The following is a 22,475-nucleotide window of genomic DNA, read 5'->3' as shown; positions in this document are numbered from 1 at the left end:
TTGTCTGAGACGAGGCGCTCACGTCGCCGCTCCCCTTCTGCTTTCTGAGAGAGCAGAAACGCTGCTAATTATGGCTAAACTTGGATTGCATGGATGTCTCAAATGCACGAGGGGGGGGGGGGAGAAATAAATAAATTTATGTGCAGACAAAGTCATCTGCAGGATTTGGGAAGGAATTGTGGTAATGGAAACTGCGGCTCTGAAAGCATTCTGAGGGGCTTGGGCTCCACACCAAGCCATCACCCCACTCTTGGTGTTTGTAGGGATTCTTCCTATCCCAAGGTGCTTTCCACACTCTAAATGTGTCTTTGGGCATCACCTAAACACAACAATTTTAACCACAAACACAAAAAAGTCCCAAGAGAAGAAATCCTTCCTCCCTCCTCCTTCTCTCCAATGAGGATCTTTCCATCAGCTTTAGCTTCTTTCAGATCAGGGCTGGGATGGGAATTTTGGGGTTTTCTGAGGTAATTAGCCATGAACATCTCCAGTATGAAGCACACTGCATAAGGCTGGGTAGGGGGGGAGAGAAATAAATAAATTTTTGTGCAGACAAAGTCATCTGCAGGATTTGGGGAGGAATTGTGGTAATGAAAGCTGCGGCTCTGAAAGCACTCTGAGGAAACGGGGCTTGGGCTCCACACCAAGGCATCACCCCACTCCTGGTGTTTGTAGGGATTCTTCCTATCCCAAGGTGCTTTCCACACTCTAAATGTGTCTTTGGGCATCACCTAAACACAACAATTTTAACCACACACACACTAAAGCCCAAGGAGGAGAAACCTTTTCTCTCTCTCCCTTCTCTTCAATGAGCTTTAATTCCCTTCAGATCAGGTTTGGGATGAGATTTTTGAGGTTTTCTGAGGTTTTTTAGCCATTAACATCTCCAGTATAAAGCACACCCTCCCCAGTGACACCCTGGCCTTGGGGCCAGCTGTTTACACCCAGTTCTGGGGAAGAAAAGGGTGAATTGGGTTCCTTGAATTCCCCTGGGCACCGAAATCCTTCCCCTCCTCACCTCTGAGCAAGGATCCAGCCCCTCCCTGCTCAGACTCAGGCTCCAAGACCTCCTTCCTTCCCTGCTTTTCCAGGGAACACCTTCAGCCCCTGAGGATGCCCCAACCCCAACCCCAAACCCTTTTCCAGCCCCTGGCTCTGCAGGGCTTTGGCTGCTCCTCCAGGAGCTGCTCCCCTGCCTTGGTTTCCTGGATCCAACCCCTGGTCCTGGGTGGGATTTTTTTTTTTACAATTTGAGATTTTCAGCTGGAAAATTAACCTTGGAAGGGGGTGAGGGCATGGCCTGACCCAGCAACACTGGTGTTAAAGTGTCCTCCAGGCAGAGCTGCTGCAGTGGGCATTCCCTGATGGTGCAAACACAACCTTCACACAGACCTCTCTGAGGGCACCAAGACCTTCCCTAGCACCCATCCTGGCTTCCCAAAGCTCTGTGGAGTCCTCAGGACATCCCTGCTAGAGTCTGGGCTGCCTTCCACCCCAGCAGCAGCTGCCCCTCCTGTAGTAATTTGGGATGGGACCCTGAAGCTTGGATGTCCCCCCCAGTGTTCCAGCTGCCCCCAACCAGCACAGCCCTGGGGGTCAGTGCAGAGGGAGGCAAGGAAGGGATGGGGAAAACTCTCTAATTTCACAGAATCAAGGAATTATTAAGGCTGGAAAGGATCTCTAAGATCAAGTCCAACTATCACTGCCAAATCCACCACCCCATCCCTGAGCACCACATCTGTGGGGTTTTTGGAGCAAGGGCTTTACCCCAGTGTTTGGCTTTTCATATAGAAATAGAGAATTTCTGCCTTGCTGCTGGAGGCTGGAGGCTCAAAAGGAATTAGGAGACATATCTTAATGAAGGGTTTGTCCAGGTCTGCAAAACACAAACCAGCAATTAGTGGGAGGATCCCTGATGTCCTGGCTCATAACAAAGCCAGACAAATAAAACATTATCTGGGGAATTAATTACAGGCTAAACAAATTAATTATGGGTACTCAATCAATGCCAACACAAACACCTGGGTGTGAAAGCAGATCAACCCTGCAGCAAGGATTTCCTGCCTGTCTTTGACTCAAACACCCCTTAGAGCTGCCTCCTGGGGCTGGAACTCATCCCTTGTGCTCTCCTGGTTGTAAAACGCCAAGGAAAGCTGAATCTCCCCAAAACAGATCCCAGAAAAGTCCCAGGAAAACAACAACAGTGCCCACAGACCCCTGGTGTACAAGGAAAAGGCTCAGTGCAACCCCCAGAGCAAAATCCCTGTCCCCCCTGCTCTGCAGGCAGAGCAGGCAGCTGCTCTTGTGGCAGAAAAGAGGAAAAATGTCCAGCAATTCAGCAATTTAGGGCTGGAGGAACACAAAAACCAGTTCTCTGCAAATAAAGGAGCAGAAAGGCCAGAGAAAGTGAGAGCAGCAGACAGGTAAAGGGGCTTAGGAGAGCTCTGAGGATGTGGCACTTGCACAGCAAAGGAAAAACCAGAAAGGAGAATTTGGCATTATATGGCTGAAAAAACAACCTGGATCAGGGAGCAAACCCCATTTTTTTAGTGATTTTGCACCATCTTTGTAAATAAACAAGCTACACAAAAAATTACCCCAAAGCCACTGGTGATTTCTTCAGGGCTAAAATAACAGCATATGCAGGAGGTTGGAACCATGACCCAGCAAAGGCTGAGCGCAGAGCATCCCTGCCCTCAAACATAGGGCTAATAAAACCCCAATAAATGCTCCACCATGCCAGGAGCAGCCTCAGTTCTGCACACACTGGGGGCTGCTCTTAACCAGGGACTCCTCAGAAATCTGCACATTCAGAGCAGAACCATTTCTCTGCATTTTATTGCAAAATAACCCCAGTGTTGCTGCTTATTTGAAGATTTGACACAGCTCAGCCCAGATCCTGCAAATCAAATGCTCTCAGGTTGGAATGGTCGAGGACCACTCAGTGCTGATCACTCCTGAAGCTGCTTCAGGGTGGAAAGTGCAACTGAAAAGCCTGAGGAGCTGCCTCCACCAGCAGCTCTGCAGCATTTTTCTGCCAAAATTCTTCTTTGCAGAGTCGCATCCCTGCCTGCCCCAGCTCAGGGACCACCACTGAGGGGACATGAGCAGCAAGGGAGGAGCTGTGTCCATCCCAGTGGCTTCTGGGCACCTGCAGGTTTGCAGCCACCACCTGGAACACAAAGAAAAGGAATTTTTCCTTACCGACAGCGGGGAATGGCACAAACCTCTGGATCAGCAGCCGAGTGGCCGGGGTAAACTTGTTGGCTCTCTGGATCAGAACATTAAGGCCCACCTTGGAATGGAGAAAAGCAAACCAGAGGAGCAGAGAGTTAATGACCAGCAGCAGGGCAGATGGCACAGTTTGGGGTCCCTCCCCATGAAAAGGTGTTTGAGAACTAAACCTCCCCCAGCTGCAGGGTTTGGCTGTGTTGGGTTCAACCCTTTAGTCAATACAGGGTTAAATCCAATTATTGAGATCAAAATAAGGGTTGAACCCAACCTTTGGACCTAAATGAAGAGTTGAACCCAATCTTTGGGCTTAAATGAAGTGTTGAACCCAATTCTTGGGTTTAAATGAAGTACTGAACCCAACTCTTAGGTTTAAATGAAGGGTGGAACCCAACTCTTGGATTTAAATGAAGAGTTGAACCCAGTCTTTGGGCTTAAATGAAGTGCTGAACCCAACTCTTAGATTTAAATGAAGGGTGGAACCCAACTCTTGGGCTTAAATGAAAAATTGAACCCAACTTTTGGGCTTAAAAGAAGGGTTGAACCCAATGTTTGGGTTAATCCAAAGTGCTGAACCCAACCACTGGATTGAACCAAACCATTGGGTTTAAATGAAGGGTTGAACTATTGGGTTTAAATGAAGGTTTGAACCCAACTCTTGGGTTAAAATTAAGGGTTGAACCCAGCTTGGGTTTGTATGAAGTGTTGACCCCAACCATTGGATGGAACCCAAACATTTGGTTTACGTGAAGGATTGAACCCGACCCTTGGGCTTACAAGAAGGCTTGAACCCAACTCTTGGGTTTATATGAAAGGCTGAACACAACCATTGGGTTTAAATGAAGGTTTGAACCCAACAGCTGGGTTTGTCAAAAGTGCTGACCCCAGCCACTGGATTGAACCAAACCATTGGGTTTAAATGAAGGGTTGAGCCCATTACCGGGTTTAAAGTAAAGATTGGACAAAACTATTGGGTTTACACAAAGCATTGAACCCAACTATTGGACTGGACCAAACCACAGGGTTTAAATGAAGGATTGAACCCAATTATTTGGTTTAAATGAAGGATTGAACCCAATTATTTGGTTTATATGGAGAGTTGAACCCAACTGTTTGGTTTATATGGAAGGTTGAACCCAGTTGTTTGGTTTATACCGAAGGTTGAGCCCAACCATTGGGTTTAAACCCTCCCCTGCTGGAAGATAAGCCAGAACCCATTCCAACACCATCCAGTCCTTCTGGAATTGCCCTTGGCTGGGTTTTTGCCCAGGTCACCATCATTTTCCACATCCACCACAAAATCCTTGGGAGTGGCAGTTCTCACCCAGCTGGGAAAAACCCAAATTTCACTGGTGGTGGTGGCCCAGCACAATCAATTCCTTCGCCAAGGGTCTGGACTACACCACCCCATGCAGCATCAACATTTGGGCTGTAAAGTTTATTATAACCATGGATTTATTTTTGTTGCCTTGTTCAACCCTTGAATAAAGCAGAACTCTCCATCGTTTTTCATGGATCTGGGTCGTTGTGGATGTTCATAGAAACATAGAGGAGTCACTGCCTCCTGACTCTCACATTGATAATGCTGAAAGCTGGGGAGAATTTCCATCAAAACTGGCTTCGTGCACACATGGAGTTAAAAATTAACTAAATCTATTCATGGGGAATGACTTCTGTCTTTAAATTGCTCTTCCTTGCAATATTTTCTCTTATTCTTCTCCCGCCCAAAAAAAACCCAAATGCAAAAACTAAACCAAACAGCCCCAACCTGGGAATTTTCAGCTGGAAATGGAAGGCCTGAGCAATGTGTGGCTGAAATGTTTTCAACCCAAAATGCAGCAAGATTAAAAATTTTTTTTAAATCAGCCAAAACCAAAAAGCTGCCAGAAAAAAAAGCAATTTTTTTGGGTGGGTTTTTTTTTTCTTTTTTTTTTTTTTTTTTTTGGAGGAGGGGGTTTAAAAGCAAAGAGAAGCCTGGGAGAAGATATTTTGCAGGCTGCTACATTATACATGCACAACCCAGCTCATCCTGGCGTGCTGGAGCTTGGGAGGAAGAGGGGGAGAAGCACAACTGCTGGGTAAGCCCTGCATGAGCACAGGGCTGCTTCTCCAGCCCCAGGAAATATTTCCAGAGCCTTTCCCAAGGTTTTTACCCAGATCCCAAGCAGGAACTCTTCCTCTTGTCCTTAGCAAACACAGCCCTAGAGCTGAGTCCAAGAGAGCCATGGTGACTCTGCTTAGTCTGGACAGCAGTGGGGGCTTGTCTTGAACTTCCTTCCCCTCAAAAATGACTGCATGATTTATTTTTTTCAATTTTCCAATTGCTAGGATGAGTCTTTTCAAAGTCTGAACACCTCCATAACCTGTAACACTGTCTAAAATGTGTGGCTTTAAGAGAAGCCAGTTTTAAGCCTGGCTTTGCTGGTCTGCCCCATGGATTTGGGTATTCATTCTGGATATGGTTAATCTGTGTCCATGACAAATTTTGTTGGGTTTGTAGCCCTTGCTTGGAGGTTTGGTGGAGGATTTGACAATGAAGTGGAAGAGCAGCAGCTTTTGAAAGAGAAAAGCTGAGTCTGGGAGAGCCACCACTGTGAGGGCAGTGAAATAAAAGCATTTTATTTCCAGATTTAATGTGATGAACTCAGTCCCCACTTACAGCAACCCTCCTGCTGGGAACATGAAATTAAATGTTGCTGGAGATTAAATCCCATCTCCAAATCCTCAACACAAGGGCTGGATATAGGAAACTAATGAGGGTTTGTTTTCTACAGTTTGGAAATTGCTGTAGCTGATCTGTGAACTCCTTCCCACGGGTCATGAGGTGGGATGAGGGTAAACAGGGCAGGAACTGCTCAACCTCAAGCCACCAAAGCAAAAGGCTCATCAAGGTGATGTTAATGAGTTTAATTACTTGGGATTGGCCAAAGGACGCTCTTGAGGCAAATTCATCATTAAAGACCAACCCCAGGTTAATTATTGTGACCATCACCCAGTCACTGAGCAGGGTCTGCAGCACTGGTGATGGAAACATGGAACAGAACCAGGGGGAATTCACCCTACCCAAGCTGGCACAACCACAGAATCACTGAGGCTGGAAAAGCCCTTCAAGATCAAGTCCAGCCATCCCCAGCACTGCCAGGGCCACCACTGCCCCATGTCCCCAAGTGCCACATGCACAGGGCTGTGAAATTCCCCAGGGATGGGGACACCAGCCCTGCCCTGGGCTGCTGTGCTTGACAACCTTTGGTGAAGGAATTCTTCCTGAAATCCAACCTAAACCTTCCCTGGCACAGCCTGAAGCTGCTTCCTCCTGTCCTGTGGGTCCCTTTGCAGCTCAGCTTCTCTGGGCAGCCTGCTCCAGAGTTTGACAGAACTCCAGGATGGTTTGGGTGGGAAGGGACCTTAAAGAACATCCAAGGCAGGGACACCTCCCACTGTCCCAGGGTGCTCCAAGCCCCCATGTCCAACCTGGCCTGGTGCACATGGTCCATACTGTGACCAGATCAAATCCAGCTTTCTCCAATTGCCTGGTTTGCTGAGGTTTCCTCCTCCAGACCACTCCCTTGATGTGGCTGAGGGAGCTGGGGGAATTGGACACAGGGACACAGGAGTGGACACAGGGACACATGGCTGGACACACGGACACATGGCTGGACACACTGACACATGAGTGGACACAGGGACACATAAGTGGGCACAGGAATATGGGGCAGGACACAGGGACACAGGGACACAAGAGTGGACACAGGGAGAGATTCATGCTGACCTGACACAGGGATATGTGACTGGACACAGGGACACATGAGTGGACACACAAACACATGAGTGGACACAGGGATATGTGACTGGACACCATGAGTGGACACAGAGACACATGGCTGGACCTAGGGACATGAGTGGACACACAACTGGACACAGGGACACACAGCTGGACACAAGGATATGTGACTGGACACAGGGACACATGGCTGGACACAGGGACACACAGCTGGACCCAGGAATACGTGACACCAGCACTTCCTAACACCCCTCAACACTAACCCGGGATCAAACAGGGCCAGTGGGAGAGAAACCTCACCCAGGGCTCTGCTGTGCCTCTGGCAGCACTCTGCCCTTCCTCCCTCCCTCCTCCTCCTCCTCCTCGAGTGCCAAGAATTCCTGCCATTTCTTTAGCTCCTGTTTTGTTTCAGCATCAACAACATTCCCTCAGCAGAACATTTGTGATGTCACTGCACTTTGAAGCAGAACCATCAGACTGTCAGAGACCAATGTTTCTGATTCCTTTTCTTCTCCTTATCTCACAAAGTTCCGGCCTCATGTCTACCAAGACACCAATTATAAAACCATGGGAATTTTAAAAAAATCCTTGCTTTTTTCTGCCTTTTTATGAAGACTTTTGAAGCCTGAGAGATGGTTTTGAATGCCTGACATTGGCAATGACCAAGCCTACACCTCTTAAACCCAGCCTAGAGCAGTAAATCCATCAGAGGAGTTATTTCACTTCATATTGGGAGGGAATTTTTATAAAATAGAGGAATCTCAGGAGTCCAGTGAGCATTAGCTGGTAGATGACACCACCCAAACATTGCTTCATGGGCTGTGCTGGAGAAATCTCCACTGATTTAGGGGATTTAACTCCAGGGCATCCCTGAGCACTGCAGCTGGAGCTGGCTGTTCAAAGGACCTGGAAAGTCAACTTGGAAAGAGGGACTGGCTCCAAAGGAGGTTATCCCTATCCCCCAGTCACCAGATTGGATTAGAACTAATTGGATCTGATGAGTCCCATCCAGCCAAGCTGGAGAAAAGAGCATTAGGAGAAGGAAGGAAAAAACTCATTCATTAGGGCTGGGAGGTGAAGAGATGGAGGCAGAGAGATGGGAAAACTGGGCTCTTTCCCAACTGGAGCTTTCCCAAGCCAAGGAGAACAGAATGGAAGAGTCTAAGGGAAGGGAAAGCAATCAGGATCCGAGTGGGGAAGGAACTTGGTGAGAAGTAAGAGTAAGGGAAGGAGCAGACATCACTCCCAAGACAATTCCAGCAGGGATGGCCACAGCAGCCCCACAGCTGGATGCTTCAAGGGAAGAGAATGGTGCAGCCTGGAGCAAGGCTGGAGGAAAGTGGGATTCATGCTGAGAACACAACAAACTTGGTTTGGGAGATGGTGGAGCAAGGAGGATGAGGGGCCATGCCCAGGACAAGAGGGAGTTGTCTCATACCAAGTTTTCCATGCACCTGGATCCTGTCCAGAGGCAGCAGCACTGCTGGGGTGGTGGGGATGGGCTGGGACAGAGGGAAAGGAAGGGATGAGAACAAACCTGCTGGAAATGGAAACATCCCAGTGGAACGAGAGAGAAAATGCTGCAGAGAGGCACATGGAGTTTGGGAGGGGACAGTCACAGGGGGAACCTTAAGCATCATCTACTTCCAGCTCCCTGCCTTGGACACCTTCCACCATCCCAGGCTGCTCCAAGCCCTTCCAGCCTGGCCTGGGACACTCCCAGGGATGGGTTTGGCAGCACCCAGCAGGTGCCAGGTGCTCCTGACTCCAGGGACAGGACGGTGATGGACACTGGGAGCATTCCCAAAGAACCCCCTGTCCTTGTCCCCCACAAGGCTGTGGCTTTGGGAATGACTGCTCAGCTCCAGCGATTTCGGGGCTCCATGGAGGAACTGCTGGGCTGAGTTTCAGTCTGAGAAATCCAACCACTCCCTTTGGGGTCTGAGAATGAACAGGGAAAGGGATGTGCTCTCTTCAGAGCAGAGAGATGAAGACTTTAGGGCCAGGCACTGCTTCATTTCAAACTTAAACTTCATTTAAAAGAGAAGTTGATCACCAGCTCCTCGGATCCCCTGGGATTTTCCCCCTTCTCATGGAGGAGGGAGCCAGGCCACGCTCCATCCCCTCCCATCCCTCTCCCGACTTTTCCAGCCCCTGAATGTCTCCTGTCCGAGCAGGACAGAGCCGAGGCGGTGGGAGGGCTCCAGCTCTCCCGGCTGATTATGGACATCACACCCCATTCACAGGCTGTCAGCGCAGCCTCGCAGACAATTATCGGGAACAAGGAGAGGATTGGAAAAATCCACAGGGGCACCTCCACCTGGAGAGGAGAGCGAGAAATGGTGTGTGAGAGGTCAGCGTGAACGAGCGGGGAAGGAGGAGCAGCCCCACGGCACGGGAAGGAGCGGGAGTGCTGAAAAGGGATGGAATGGGAGTAATGGAAAGGGAAGAAATGGGATTACTGGAAAGGGAAGAAATGGGGTTGCTGACATGGGATGGAATGGGATTGATGGAAAGGGAAGGAATGGGATAGATGATGTAGGAAGGAATGGGATTGATGGAAAGGGAAGGAATGGGATTGATGCTGTGGTAAGGAATGGGATTGATGGAAAGGGGTTGCTGGAAAGGGATGGAATTGGATTGATGGAAAGGGAAGGAATGGGATTGCTGTCATGGGAAGGAATGGGACTGCTGGAATGGGTAAGGAAGGCATGGGGTTGCTGGAAAGGGAAGAAATGGGATTGCTGACATGGGAATGAGTGGGACTGATGGAAAAGGAAGGAATGGGACTGCCGGAAAGGGATGGAATGGGATTGATGGAATCGGTAGGGAAGAAATAGGATTGATGGCATGGGAAGGAATGGGATTGATGGAATGGGAAGGAATGGGATTGATGGAAAGGGAAGAAATGGGATTGATGGAAAGGGAAGAAATGGGATTGATGGAAAAGGAAGGATTTGGATTGATAGAAAGGGAAGAAATGGGATTGATGGAAAGGGAAGGATTTGGATTGATAGAAAGGGAAGAAATGGGATTGCTGGCATGGAAAGGAATGGGATTGCTGGAAAAGGAAGGATTGGGATTGCAGGATTTGGAGCTGCTCTTGGCAGAACTGGATCAGGGAAATTGAAATGCTGGTGGAGAAAGCTCCAATCCCACAGAAAAAGTGGGAGATGCTCTAAGGAGAAGGTCCAGAGAGACTCAAAAAATGACTCCAGAGGGTTCCAGAAGTGTCAACTCCGCAGTCACCAATCCAAAGGTCCCAGCAGCAGGGACAATGCAGGAAACAGGCAATGGCTGCTCATGGTCCTTGGCTGATTTAATTCAGACCTTTCAGCACAGCCCCAAGAGTCACTTCTCACCCAAAGAGAAGTTTGATCTAAGTCCTGAAGAGCTGAGCCAGCACCAAAAGGGATCAGCAGTGCCAGAGCAAATGGAGCTGGGATCTGGAATTAGGAATCAAAAAATCCTGGAATGGGTTGGGTTGGAAGGGCCTTAAATCCCCTCTCATGCACCCCTCACCTCCCACTGGGCCAGGGTGCTGCAAGCTGCCCTTGGACACTTCCAGGGATTGCCCAATTTCCCTGGGCAGAAGAAACCTACTTCTACATAGAAATAATAAAGTTGTTATAAATAATTATTATCTATATAAAATTATAATATCCAAAAAGCAATTGTTGCCAATAAAATCGGCTTAATGCAGCTTTTTTAATCTCCTAAAAGCGTGAAAAATAGCAGAGTAAGAGTGTGTGTGTCAGCTGGAAAGAGTTTCTGTCTCATCACAGCCCCCCTGATCTGTGCAGCTCTTGGCACTGGAATACTGGGGGAATAAAAAATTCCAAACATTTCAAATACATTTGGTCTCTCTCAAGTCTTTTTACTTCTCCCTGCCTTTGTTTGCCTTGTTTAGGAAAACCAGCTGGTGTTAATTGCACTTCATGCACCACCAGCATGAACAGCAGCCAGATATCAGGAATTGGAGCCTGATCCCAGGAATCCACTCAATTGTTTGGGGAAAAAATTACATTATCACTCTTCAGAACAGAATAAAATGAGGGAGCAAAAGAAAAGGCAGGAAAGAGGCTGGTTGGGGGAAAGTGGGATAAAAATAAATTACAATAATAGAAAGAGAAACGGAGATGTTAGAGGATGGAATTCCCAGAGCAGCTGTGGCTGCCCCTGGATCTATGGGATGTCCCAGGCCAGGTTGGACATTGGGACTTGGAGCACCTGGGACAGTGGGAGGTGTCCCTGCCCATGGCAGGGGTGGGATGGGAGTTGGGACTTGGGATCTGTTCCAACCCAAACACCTTCCCCAGCCTTATTTCAAGTGGTTCCTTCACCTGAGTCGTGCACAGGAGAAGGGATGAAATCCTGGACCTGGCACGGCTCTGTGCTCTGACTTGGGTTGGGATGGGAGTAGTTGGAGAGAAAAGGAAATATGGGGAGAAAAAGGTGGAGTAAAAGAATTGATTCCTACCCAAATTCACCCTGTAGGGCTGGAAATCAGGAGCTGTGGTCGTAGCAATTCCTGTCTCTAAAAAGGGAAGAAAATCAGGATATTTGCAAAGGTTTCCCATTTAACTGCAGGACAATGAGGCCAAAATCTGCTCACTCAGCCCTGATGGAGCAAGGCTGTGAGGCTGTCCCTGCTGTGAGGACAGAGGGTGAGGCACAGCCACAAATTCACTGCTCTGTCCTCTCTGGGCTTCTCCAGGCCCTTTTCCACCTGCACACAGGGAAGGGTCTCCCCCCAGTGACTGAGCCCACATCCCAGAGCTTCCCTGCTGGGCAGGGCTTTCTCCAGGCTGCTGGCAGCTGTGAGGGGTTTCAGCATTCCACAACTTCAGGAGTGTTTCCAGCTGGGATGTCTGTGGGGACACAGAAACCTCACTGCACACCCCCTGTGCCATCCCTGCTCTGCTGGGAAGGTTTTCTTCCAACATCAGAGAGGAGAAGAATCTTTAAAAGCTGCTACCCTTCATGTTTCACATGGAGGAAAACCTCCTCCCAACATCACGATAGAAGAACCCCTGAAGGTTTTTGCCCTTCAGGTTTCCCAAGGAGGAAAAGCTTCCAACATACAGAAGGAGAAGAACCACTAAAGGCTGCTGCCCTTCATGGTTCATGTGAGGGAAAACCTCCCTCCAACATCATGATAGAAGAACCCCTGAAGGTTTTTTTACCCTTCCTGCTCCACATGGAAGAAAACATCCTTCCAACATCAGGAAGGAGAAGAACCCCTAAAGGTTTTTGCCCTTCCTGCTCCACAGGGAGAAAAACATCCCAACATCCAGAAGGAGAAGAACCTCTAAAGGCTGCTGCCCTTCATATTTCACATGGAGAAAAACTTCCTTCCAACATCAGGAAGGAGAAGAACCCAAGAAGGTTTTTGCCCTTCACGCTCCACGTGGAGGAAAAGCTTCCAACATCAGGACAGAAGAACCCCTGAAGGTTTTTGCCTTTCATTCTCCATGTGGAAGAAAACATCCCAATATCCAAAAGGAGAAGAACCTCTAAAGGCTGCTGTTCTCCATGGTCCATGTGGAGGAAAAGCTCATTCCAACATCAGGATAGAAGAAGAACTTCTGAAGGTTTTTACCCTTCAGCTCTACATGGAGGAAAAGCTTCCAACATACGGAAGGAGAAGAACCACTAGAGGCTGCTGCCATTCATGGTTCAGGTGGAGGAAAAGCTCCCAACATCTGGAAGGAGAACCTCTAAAAGCTGCTGCCCTTCATATTTCATGTGGAAGAAAATCTCCTTCCAACATCAGGAAGAAGAACCCCTGAAGGTTTTTGCCCTTCCTGCTCCACGTGGAGAAAAACATCCCAACATGAGGGAGAAGAACCCCTGAAGGTTTTTGCCCTTCAGCTCCAAGTGGAAGAAAACCTCCCAAGCATCAGGAAGGAGAACAACCCAAGATTTTTGCCCTTCATGCTCCACGTGGAGGAAAAGCTCATTCCAACATCATGATAGAAGAAAAATCCCTGAATGTTTTTGCCCTTCATGCTCCACGTGGGGAAAAATATTCCAGCATCCAAAAGAAGAACCTCTAAAGGTTGCTACCCTTCACATTTCATGCGGAGGAGAAGCTCCTTCCAACATCAGGATAGAAGAAGAACCCCTGAAGGTTTTTGCCCCTCATGCTTCATGTGGAGAAAAACATCCCAACATCCAAAAGGAGAATTACCTCTAAAGGCTACTGCCCTTCATAGTCCATGTGGAGGAAAACCTCCTTCCAACATCAGGACAGAAGAACCTCTAAAGGTTTTTGCCCTTCATATTTCATGTGGAGGAAAAGCTCCTTCCAACATCAGGAAAGAGAAGAAGCTGTGAAGGTTTTTGCCCTTCATGGTTTTTGCTCCACATGAAGGTTTTTGCTCCACATGGAGGAAAAGCTCCCAACATCTGGAAGGAGAACCTCTAAAGGCCGCTGCCCTTCATATTTCACGTGGAAGAAAATCTCCTTCCAACATCAGGATAGAAGAATCCCTGAAGGTTTTTGCCCTTCCTGCTCCATGTGGAAGAAAACCTCCCAAATGTCAGGAAGGAGAAGAACCCCTGAAGGTTTTTGCCCTTCCTGCTCCATATGGAAGAAAACCTCCCAAACATCAGGAAGGAGAACCCCAGAAGGTTTTTGCCCTTCATGGTCCATGTGGAAGAAAACCTCCCAAACATCAGGAAGGAGAACCCCAGAAGGTTTTTGCCCTTCTCCACCCTGGACCATCCACAGCCCCACAGAAAGCTCCTGCCTGTCCCTGTGGCACTGTTTTGACCCCTTGAGCACCCCAGCTCACAGCCAGCACTGTTCCACACACCCAGAGCATCCTGGTGAGATGCCAGCCTGGGGGACAGGGTGGCACTGCCCAGGAGGCAGCAGCTCCCCCATGCAGGGAGATCTCTGCTTGCACCAGGCTGAAACTCCCCAATTTATTCCTTGCACATCTCACAGAGCTTCTCACACCTCTTTGCACAGGGGTGATTCCCAGAGCACCCCAAGGTCCCTTCTGCCCTCTGGAGCTGCCCTGCAGGCTCTGAGCAGCCCAAGGGATTCCAGTTCCCCAAGCCCTGCACAGCCCTGCAGCACGGACACCTCCACACCCACGGGGTCCTTACCAAAGCCTCCCAGCTGCTCGGGGGACAAAGCTCTGCCAAGATCCTTGTCCGTGTGTCCTGCCCCTCTAATCTGCCCCTGTTCCAAGAGGGAGAGGAGCATTAATGCCAAAACCACGGGATCAGCAGCACCACAGCGTGCTGGGGTGTGAGGGGCAGCAGCACGTCCAGCTGGAGACTGTCACCTCAGGGACTCACAAGGTGACAAAAATGCTGGCCTAAGCACTGAGGAGCTCAGGGAAACCATCCCATGCTTCCCCTGGAAGCTGTGGATGGAAAACCAAAGCATTGAGGTTGTTAGGATGGGGATTAGGGTTAAAGTTGAGCTGGAAAAGTGAGCACATCTCCTGGGTGAAGAGGTGGGAGCTCAGGAGGGCCAGAGTGTGAGTCCAGGTGAGCCAGGCTGGGTTTTGAGCTCAAGTGAGCCAGTCCAGGAGCCCAGGTGAGCCAGGCTGGGAGCTCAGGTCAGCCAGGCTAGGTTTTGAGCTCAGGTGAGCCAGGCTGGGTTGTGAGCAGGAAGGGACAGCACAGGGGACAGGAGCAGCAGTGCCCAGCACACAGACTGAGACATGGCAAACCATCCTGCACAAGGGTACCCAATAAAATGGAGTTTTCCCTCAAAACCTCAAGGCACTTCAACAACTCCACACCCTTTGGAAAATGGTCGGGCAGCTGCACAAGGAGCAAATTCTCTGTGACCTGAAAAAATGGGGAAATGTCATGGCCAGAGGGGAAAATACCAACTGCTGTGGGATCTGTAATGCTCCAAAGGAAAAGTACAACCATCCAGTTTTGGGCATATTTGAAACCCCAGTGTAAGGAATAACTTTCCCAAGTTGCTCCTCAAAACTGTTCCTGCCCCTTTGGGAAGAGCTGATCCTGCTCCTGATGTCAACCTGTGCTCCTGGGAATGTATTAAAAGCCACAAGAGCTTGATTTTAAGAATGTTAAAAGCTTCTCTCACAGGAGCTTTATAATCTGTGTGATTATTTCACACAGAACTGCAGAGGAGGCCCCAGAGCTGCTCCAGGGCTGGAGCCAGGCTGGGAGAGCTGGGAATGTTCACCCAGAGAAGCAAAAATTCCAGGAAAATCTAAATGTCCCTAAAGAGGCTCCAGGAGAGCTGCAGAGGGACTGGGGACAAGGCCTGCAGGGACAGGAGCCAGGGAATGGCTCCTACTGGGAAAGGCAGATTGGGCTGGGATCTTGGCAAGGAATTGCTGGCTGGGAGGGTGGGCAGGGGCTGGGCTGGAATTCCCAGATTTGCTGTGGCTGCCCCTGGATCCATGGCAGTGGCCAAGGCCAAGCTGGATCCACCTGGGACAGTGGGAGGTGTCCCTGCCATGGCAGGGGTGGCACTGGGTGGGATTTGAGGTCCCTTCCCACCCAAACCATTCCAGGGTTCCACACCGTGACCTGAACTCCAGCTCCAGCTTGGAACACATCTACAGGGGAAGATGTAATTCCATCCTCAGTGGAACATTCCAGAACTCTGCCTCTCCTCTCCTGCCACCCAGCGCCCTGCAGCCTCGAGGTCTCTAAATTAGCCTGGTTAATGAATTCCCCACCAATTAACGCACGAGGGAGAGTGGGAGTTCACAGAGCAGCCAAGGCACAGTGCAGGAGGGGCTGGATTCTGGTTCTGCTGCAAAGCTCGGGCATGCAGGGCCAGCCACACCCCAGGTGACAGCATTTGCTGGTTATCAAAACAGAGTTAAGTCAATTAAAAGACATCAACATGCTCAACAATCCAAAAAACATCTCCCAAGCAGCTCCTTAGTCATGAAATCCAGAGATATAAAGAGTTACCCACTGCTATTGAGACAGCACTTATGACAGCTCCCAAGTAGCCCTGGATGAACTTGGATGTCGGAGAAGGCTTTGGAAAGAAAAACAAAACATATTTTCAATAAACAAACTTCTGGTTATTAATATTCAACCCTTTTTTTTCCTTTTTTTTTTTTTTTTTGTTTGTTTGTTTTGGTTTTGGTGTATTTGTTTCAGAGCAGAGACAGGTTTAATTTTGTCATATTGTTCTGTGACACATGGGCTGTCATCCCAAGAGGCAAAAGCGAGGAAATGGTGGCCTCCTGAGCAAGGTCACAGGGAATGGAAAATTAATTGGCATCAGAAAATTATAATAATAGCAGCTCAAAGGAAGGATGTGAGTGAAATTCAGCAAATGGTACCAAATTAGCATTTCTACCCTGGAGTGCTGAACCCCAAACTCGCCACAGTCAATATTTCATCTGTGAAATGTTCTCTCAGTGAGCTGGATGGATTCCAGCTCAGCTTCCCACATCCCAACACAGGATGAATGGAGGCTGAGGAGAAGGAAGGGAGCAGGAAGAGCCCCAGCACTTTCCAGGGAGAGCCCCACCAAGGATGGAGCAGGGACAGCTTCACCAAGGATGGAGCAGGGACAGCTCCACCAAGGATGGAGCAGGGACAGCTCCACCAAGGATAGAGCAGGGACAGCATCACCAAGGATGGAGCAGGGACAGCTTCACCAAGGATGGAGCAGGGACAGCTCCACCAAGGATGGAGCAAGGACAGCATCACCAAGGATGGAGCAGGGACAGCATCACCAAGGATGGAGCAGGGACAGCCCCACCAGGGATGGAGCAGGGACAGCCCCACCAAGGATGGAGCAGGGACAGCATCACCAAGGATGGAGCAGGGACAGCCCCACCAAGGATGGAGCAAGGACAGCATCACCAAGGATGGAGCAGGGACAGCATCACCAAGGATGGAGCAGGGACAGCTCCAGCATTTCCCAGGGACAGCCCCAGCACTTCCCACTGCCACCAGCATGGACAAAACCCCTGGGAGATGGGATCATGGAGCTTCCTCCTGCTCCCCCAACCCAGGCACTGTTCTGCTCTGTGCTTTTTCAGATCCCAGTTAAACCATTACAGACCAGTTGAGACCATGGACTGGTTCAGCTCCGAGGTCTTGAGCCTCATTTCTGTGCCTGCAGTGATTCCCAGATCCTTGTGCTGGTTACAGAGTTTAAACACGGGACAGTGGCCAGTCCAGAAATCCCCCAGTGGGCACCCCAGAGGTTTCATGGGCACCCCAAAGGTTTCATGGCCAGGGAAAAGGCAGGATTGGTGTTTCCATGTGGGAATGCCCTGGGGCAGGCCCACAGCTGCCTCATGGCTGTGTGTAGGAATTGGCACAGCTGTGACTCAAATTTTACCCCAAAAGAACCAGGCGTGAGTTTCAAGCCTAGGGAATCATTTGTTTAACTTAGGGTGAACTTGAGAGTTCCCCCATAAGCCTTTGGTGTTATGCTAAGGTGTCCAAGTCCTGCTCCCCTATTGGCTAGGCCCTGTTATGTATCCCCTATATGTTACACTAAGTTCTGCTCCCCTATTGGTTACTTGTTTCCCCTATATGGTTATAGTTCCAGAATGTTCCACCCCCAAGTGTATATATTGTTGCTTCCCCTTTGTCTCAGGTCTTTGGATCCTGCCCCTCCTACTGTGCTCGACTTCTCCACAATTGTTGTTTTTCACTCCATTATTAAAGTTCTTTTGGGGCAACTCCATTGAACCTGCTCCTTTTCATTTTCACCACCCTCAGTCCCTGGAGTCAGGAACCAGAGAGGTTTGTCAGCCACCTTCACCATGAAATCAGGAACCAGAGAGGTTTGTCATGGCCACCTTCAGTCCCTGAAGTCAAAGACGAGGGAGGTTTGTCACGGTCACCCTCAGTCCCTGGAATCAGGCCCCAGAGAGGTTTGTTATGGCCACCCTCATCATGAAATCAGAACCCAGGGAGTTTTGTCATGGCCACCCTCACTGCCCTGGAGTCAGGAACTAGGGAGGTTTGTCAGCCACCCTCACCCCAAAGTCAGGGCCCAGAGAGGTTTGTCATGATCATCCTCACTGCTCTGGAGTCAGGAATCAGAGAAGTTTGTCACAGCCACCCTCACCATGAAGTCAGGAACCAGAGAGGTTTGTCATGGTCACCCTCATTGCCCTGAAATCAGGAGCCAGAGAGGTTTGTCAGCCACCCTTACTGTCTGGAGTGAGGAACCAGAGAGGTTTGTCACAGCCACTCTGACTGCCCTGGAGTCAGGGCCCAGAGAGGTTTGTCATGGCCACCCTCACTCTGAAATCAGGAACCAGGGAGGTTTGTCAGTCACCCTGATGCTGGAATCAGGGTCCAGGGAGGTTTGTCACGGCCACCCTCACCCCAAAGTTGGGAACTAGGGGTGTTTGTCACCTCACAGTGACAGCTGGCTCACCTTGCTTGCGTTGCGGTTTGCATAGTTCACACACGCGTTGTGGCTCTGGTTCAACCACTGCGGGACAGAGAGACAGAATCAGCACAAACCCAACAAAATCTGACCTTCTGGGAGTTCTGAGGGAAATCATCTGCCCTTGGACTGCTCCCAGCTCAGCACCTCGCTGCTGCAGGGTCTAGGTGTGATTTGATGCCCTTCAAATGGAGGAATGGGAATTCCAAGGTGTCCAGTGCCCCGAGGGCAGCTCTGCTTCCCTGGATGGACAACTCATCTCCTGGCCCCATCTCCCCCGCTGCTGTTGGGTTTTAATGTCACAAAATCCCAGGATCATTGAGGCCGGAAAATCCCTGCAAGGTCACCGAGCCCAGGCTGTGCCTATTTCCCCCTTGTCCCCAGCCCAGAGCTCTTAATGCCATGTCCAGGCCTTCCTTGGACATCTCCAGGAATAGGGACTCCAAACCTCCCTGGGCAGCTCCTTCCAATACCCAATCTCCTTTAACATGAAGAAATTCCTCCTGGTGTCCTGGCCAAACCCATCTGCAGTCAGGATGCAGCAGTGCCATTCCAGCAGGCCCTTCCTGAGCTCCACAGGCTCCCAGAGGGTCACAGGAGGCTTCTGAGGAGCAGGAGATGAGCAGATGGCCCAGTTTATGGACACACATGGCATTAAACCGGCAGGAACAGAGAACTTGGGGCTGCCCCTGAATCCCTGGAAGTGTCCAAGGCCAGGCTGGACAGGGCTTGGAACACCCTGGGATGGTGGGAGGTGTCCCTGCCCACCTAGGGTGGAATGGGATGGGATTTACTGTCCCTTCCCACCCAAACCAGCCTGGGATTCCATCCCAGAGGTCCCTAAACAGGGCAGGTGAGTGGCCTTCAAAGCCCTGTGTGGCTCAGGATGTCCCCAGCCACTCCTCCTGTGGGACAGCTCCCAGCCAAATGCACCAGACCCCAAACTCGTGGCAGGGCTGTACTGCTGTGCTCCCGGCAGATCCCACTCTGCTCTGAGCCTTCCTGACTGCACAGCTCCATCCCCACTCTCAGTGCAGACAATAAAAAGACATTTGCCACAGAAAGGAGGCTGAAAATAACTCGTTCCTTGGTTTCAGCTGGCGACGGAATCACACTCGTGGTGTGTTTACTATGGAGCTCTCCTTCCCGTGCCTGCTTCCTCCCCTTACTCTCAATTCCCAGAATGTGAACAGGAAATCACACCAGCACCTCCCTACACATAGATTGTTTTCCCCCAGAGTTCCTGTAGCAGACTCAGTGCAGGAGTCCTGGGCTTTGCCATGCACACCTATTCCCAAAATTCCCTGCAACAGGGCCTCCCATCATCCCCAGCCCTTCCAACATCCTTCCCCAAGGAAAATCCCAGCTCCTCATCCTCCCAAAGGCAGATGGGTAAGTTTAGGGCCAACCCCTCCATGGATGTGCCATTTACACCCAGACAAAATGGCTCCAAAATCTGATTTTTACTTCTGGCCTGCTCTGCCTCTTCCTTGCCATGGCACAGGAAGGTGTGGGATGAAAAGGGGAGCCCAAATTTGTTTCCAGCCCCTGGCAGGCCTTTCCCTGAATGGATCCAGGCACATCCTGTCCCTACAGCACGGCCAGGAGGGACAGCCACAGCGGCAGGCTGTCATCTGGGCAGAACCCAGCTCTTCCCTCCTTTCCTGGGATGTAAGATAAGTGTGTATTCTACTGCCACCTGTCAGAGCTGGGGCAGGTATCTGCTGCTCATGGGGCAGTTCTCTTCATCTCTTCCACAGCCAATCCTCCCTCCAGGAGATCTCTGCTGTTTGTGGGCCGTTAATTATTAATTATCTGCTGTCCATGGCCAGTGAGTGTCCCTGCAGGGCTGATCCAATTCCACCATCCCATGGGGAGATGCTCCGCCCAGGGGAGGAGCCAAGCATTCCTACCTGGATCCAATCTGAGCTTTGGGACACCCCAGCAGCCTTTTCCCCCTGCATTGCCAGAGGAGCAGCTTTCTGCTGCCCTGCATTGCCAGAGGGAGCCCAGGCCCATCTCCAGCAGCCCTGGAGCTGCAGAGGAAAACTCCCCCCTTGTGCAGGATCCCTGCTGCAGCAGAGCCACAGCTGGCACTGCAGGAGGGCTGAGCCCCCATGGGATGGGGCTGGGACACCACCCTGGCACACAGGGGGCCAGGGCATGGTCTCACTCTGGCAGTAATTTGTTTTGTACTATTACATTTGTATTTTTAATTTTCTCCTAGTAAAGAACTGTTATTCCTGCTCCCATACCTTTCCCTGAGAGCCCTTTAATTTCAAAACTATAATAATTCGTAGGAAAGGGATTTACATTTTCCATTTCAAGGGAGGCTCCTGCCTTCTTTACAGACACCTGGCTTTTCAAACCATGACACCTTCCCACACTCCCACCCTTCCCAAGGAGCCTCACCTGCCAAAACACAGTGGAGGCCAGAGTCTGGTTGGGCAGGAGGAGACCAACAACCTGCAAGAGGAGAGATTCTCTCATTATTAAAGCATCCCTGCTTTGCTCTCCGTGCTTCTCCAGGCATGCAAACAGCCAAGCTGATTTCCAGGGACTTGAATAAATTATCCTCATTTCTGGCTCTATTTCATTCCTGTTATTTTTGTCATCCCAGTCATTATCAGCCTCCTGTCTCTCTGTTTTCCAGGGGTGGAACTGGCTGATGTCACTGAGCCCCTGAGAGCTCTGCACCTTTAATTATCATAATTAATAATCACCTGCTTGTGATACACCCTGAAAACCCCCTGGCAGCTGGCAGTGCCCAAAGACTCCATGAAAACCCAAAGAATTCCCTAATCCAGGTGTTTCTGGAGGGAAACACAAACTCTGTATGGAGGCAAGAGTTCAAAGCTGTCACTACTGGTAGTAAACAGGGGATTCTCATTTTCCTTTGGCACATTCCCTCTTTGGGGCACCAGGAAAAAAATCCCACTGGAATCTGAGGGCAGCAGAACCACCTGGGAGCACTTTACTCCTTTTTGGGAGCCTGGGGTTTATTTAAATCAGATTTATTTTAATTAATTCATCCTTTTTGGTGTTTCACTGTCCCCCCAAGGCTTGGGGCAGCCCAGCCCAGCACATCTGGCCAGATGTTCCCTGCTGGGGCCTGCACTGGGGCACCAGAGGCTCTGCAAGGTCACTCCTATGGCAGCACCTGAGGCCACACAGGTGTGTCCTGGGCCTGGGGTATCCTTGGCCCCTTTCTGACAGCACCACGGGGACACAGCTCTGCAAATCCCATCCCTGACACACCAAATACCTGCCTCAGGGCCAGCCTTCCTGGTTTAAAGCAGTTTTTTTCTTGTTTTAGGGTCATTTTTCCTGCTTTCAGACAGTTTTTAGGGCCATTTTCCTGCTCTAAGGCAGTTTTTCTTTTCTTAGGACCATCTTTCCTGCTTTAGGGACATTTTTCCTGCTATAGAGCCATTTTTCTTGTTTTAGGGCCACTTTTTCCTGTTTTAGGGCAATTTTTTCCTGTTTTAGGGTAATTTTTCCTGCTTTAGGGCATTTTTTTTCTTGTTTTAAGGCCACATTTCCTGCTTTAGGACCACATTTCCTGCTTTAGGGCCATTTTTTCCTGGTTTAGGCCACAAGAAGCTGAAGAAGAGAAAAAGGATGCAGACAAGGGGACCCCAAGGACCAGCCCCACAAACACAGCCAGGACAAAGAATTCCCAGCCAGATAAGACAGCCCTGCCATCCCTGCCTCCCTCCCTGTGCCCTGAGCTCCCCACATTTCTGGAGGTGTTTCCTGCCTGCAAAACCCCATGGAATTCAAAGGTTGAGCAACTCTTTAACCCCATCCATTCACTCCAAATGCTGGGAGCTCATCCCCACCCTCAGACCTTCCCCAGAGCCTCCTCCCGGCTCATTCCCAGGAATTTGGGAAGGGATGGGATGGAGTCCTGTTCTCCCAGCTCATTCCCAGGAATCTGGGAAGGGATGGGATGGAGTCCTGTTCTCCCAGCTCATTCCCAGGAATCTGGGAAGGGATGGGATGGAATTCTGCCCTCCCAGCTCATTCCCAGGAATCTGGGAAGGGATGGAATGGAGTTCTGTCCTCCCAGCTCATTCC

The 22,475-nt window shown here is 50.0% G+C and overlaps 1 protein-coding gene across 2 annotated transcripts in view; it reads right to left on the bottom strand.

Annotated features, from left to right (window-relative positions):
• The window catches only part of SFXN5 (sideroflexin 5), a 108,216-nt gene that overhangs the window by 38,931 nt on the left and 46,810 nt on the right, over positions 1-22,475 (bottom strand). For both annotated transcript variants that reach the window (XM_063157776.1, XM_063157777.1), the window contains 4 exons: positions 20,808-20,861; positions 18,384-18,440; positions 15,942-16,007; positions 3,205-3,295 (listed from right to left, as the gene is read on the bottom strand). In XM_063157776.1, the coding sequence (XP_063013846.1) occupies positions 3,205-3,295; positions 15,942-16,007; positions 18,384-18,440; positions 20,808-20,861 (268 nt within the window). The remainder of the gene's footprint in view (positions 1-3,204; positions 3,296-15,941; positions 16,008-18,383; positions 18,441-20,807; positions 20,862-22,475) is intronic.

This window comes from Melospiza melodia, chromosome 5, assembly GCF_035770615.1.
Source record: "Melospiza melodia melodia isolate bMelMel2 chromosome 5, bMelMel2.pri, whole genome shotgun sequence".
In the NCBI taxonomy this organism is placed as follows: domain Eukaryota; kingdom Metazoa; phylum Chordata; class Aves; order Passeriformes; family Passerellidae; genus Melospiza; species Melospiza melodia.
This window is presented reverse-complemented; position numbering and strand designations above follow the sequence as displayed.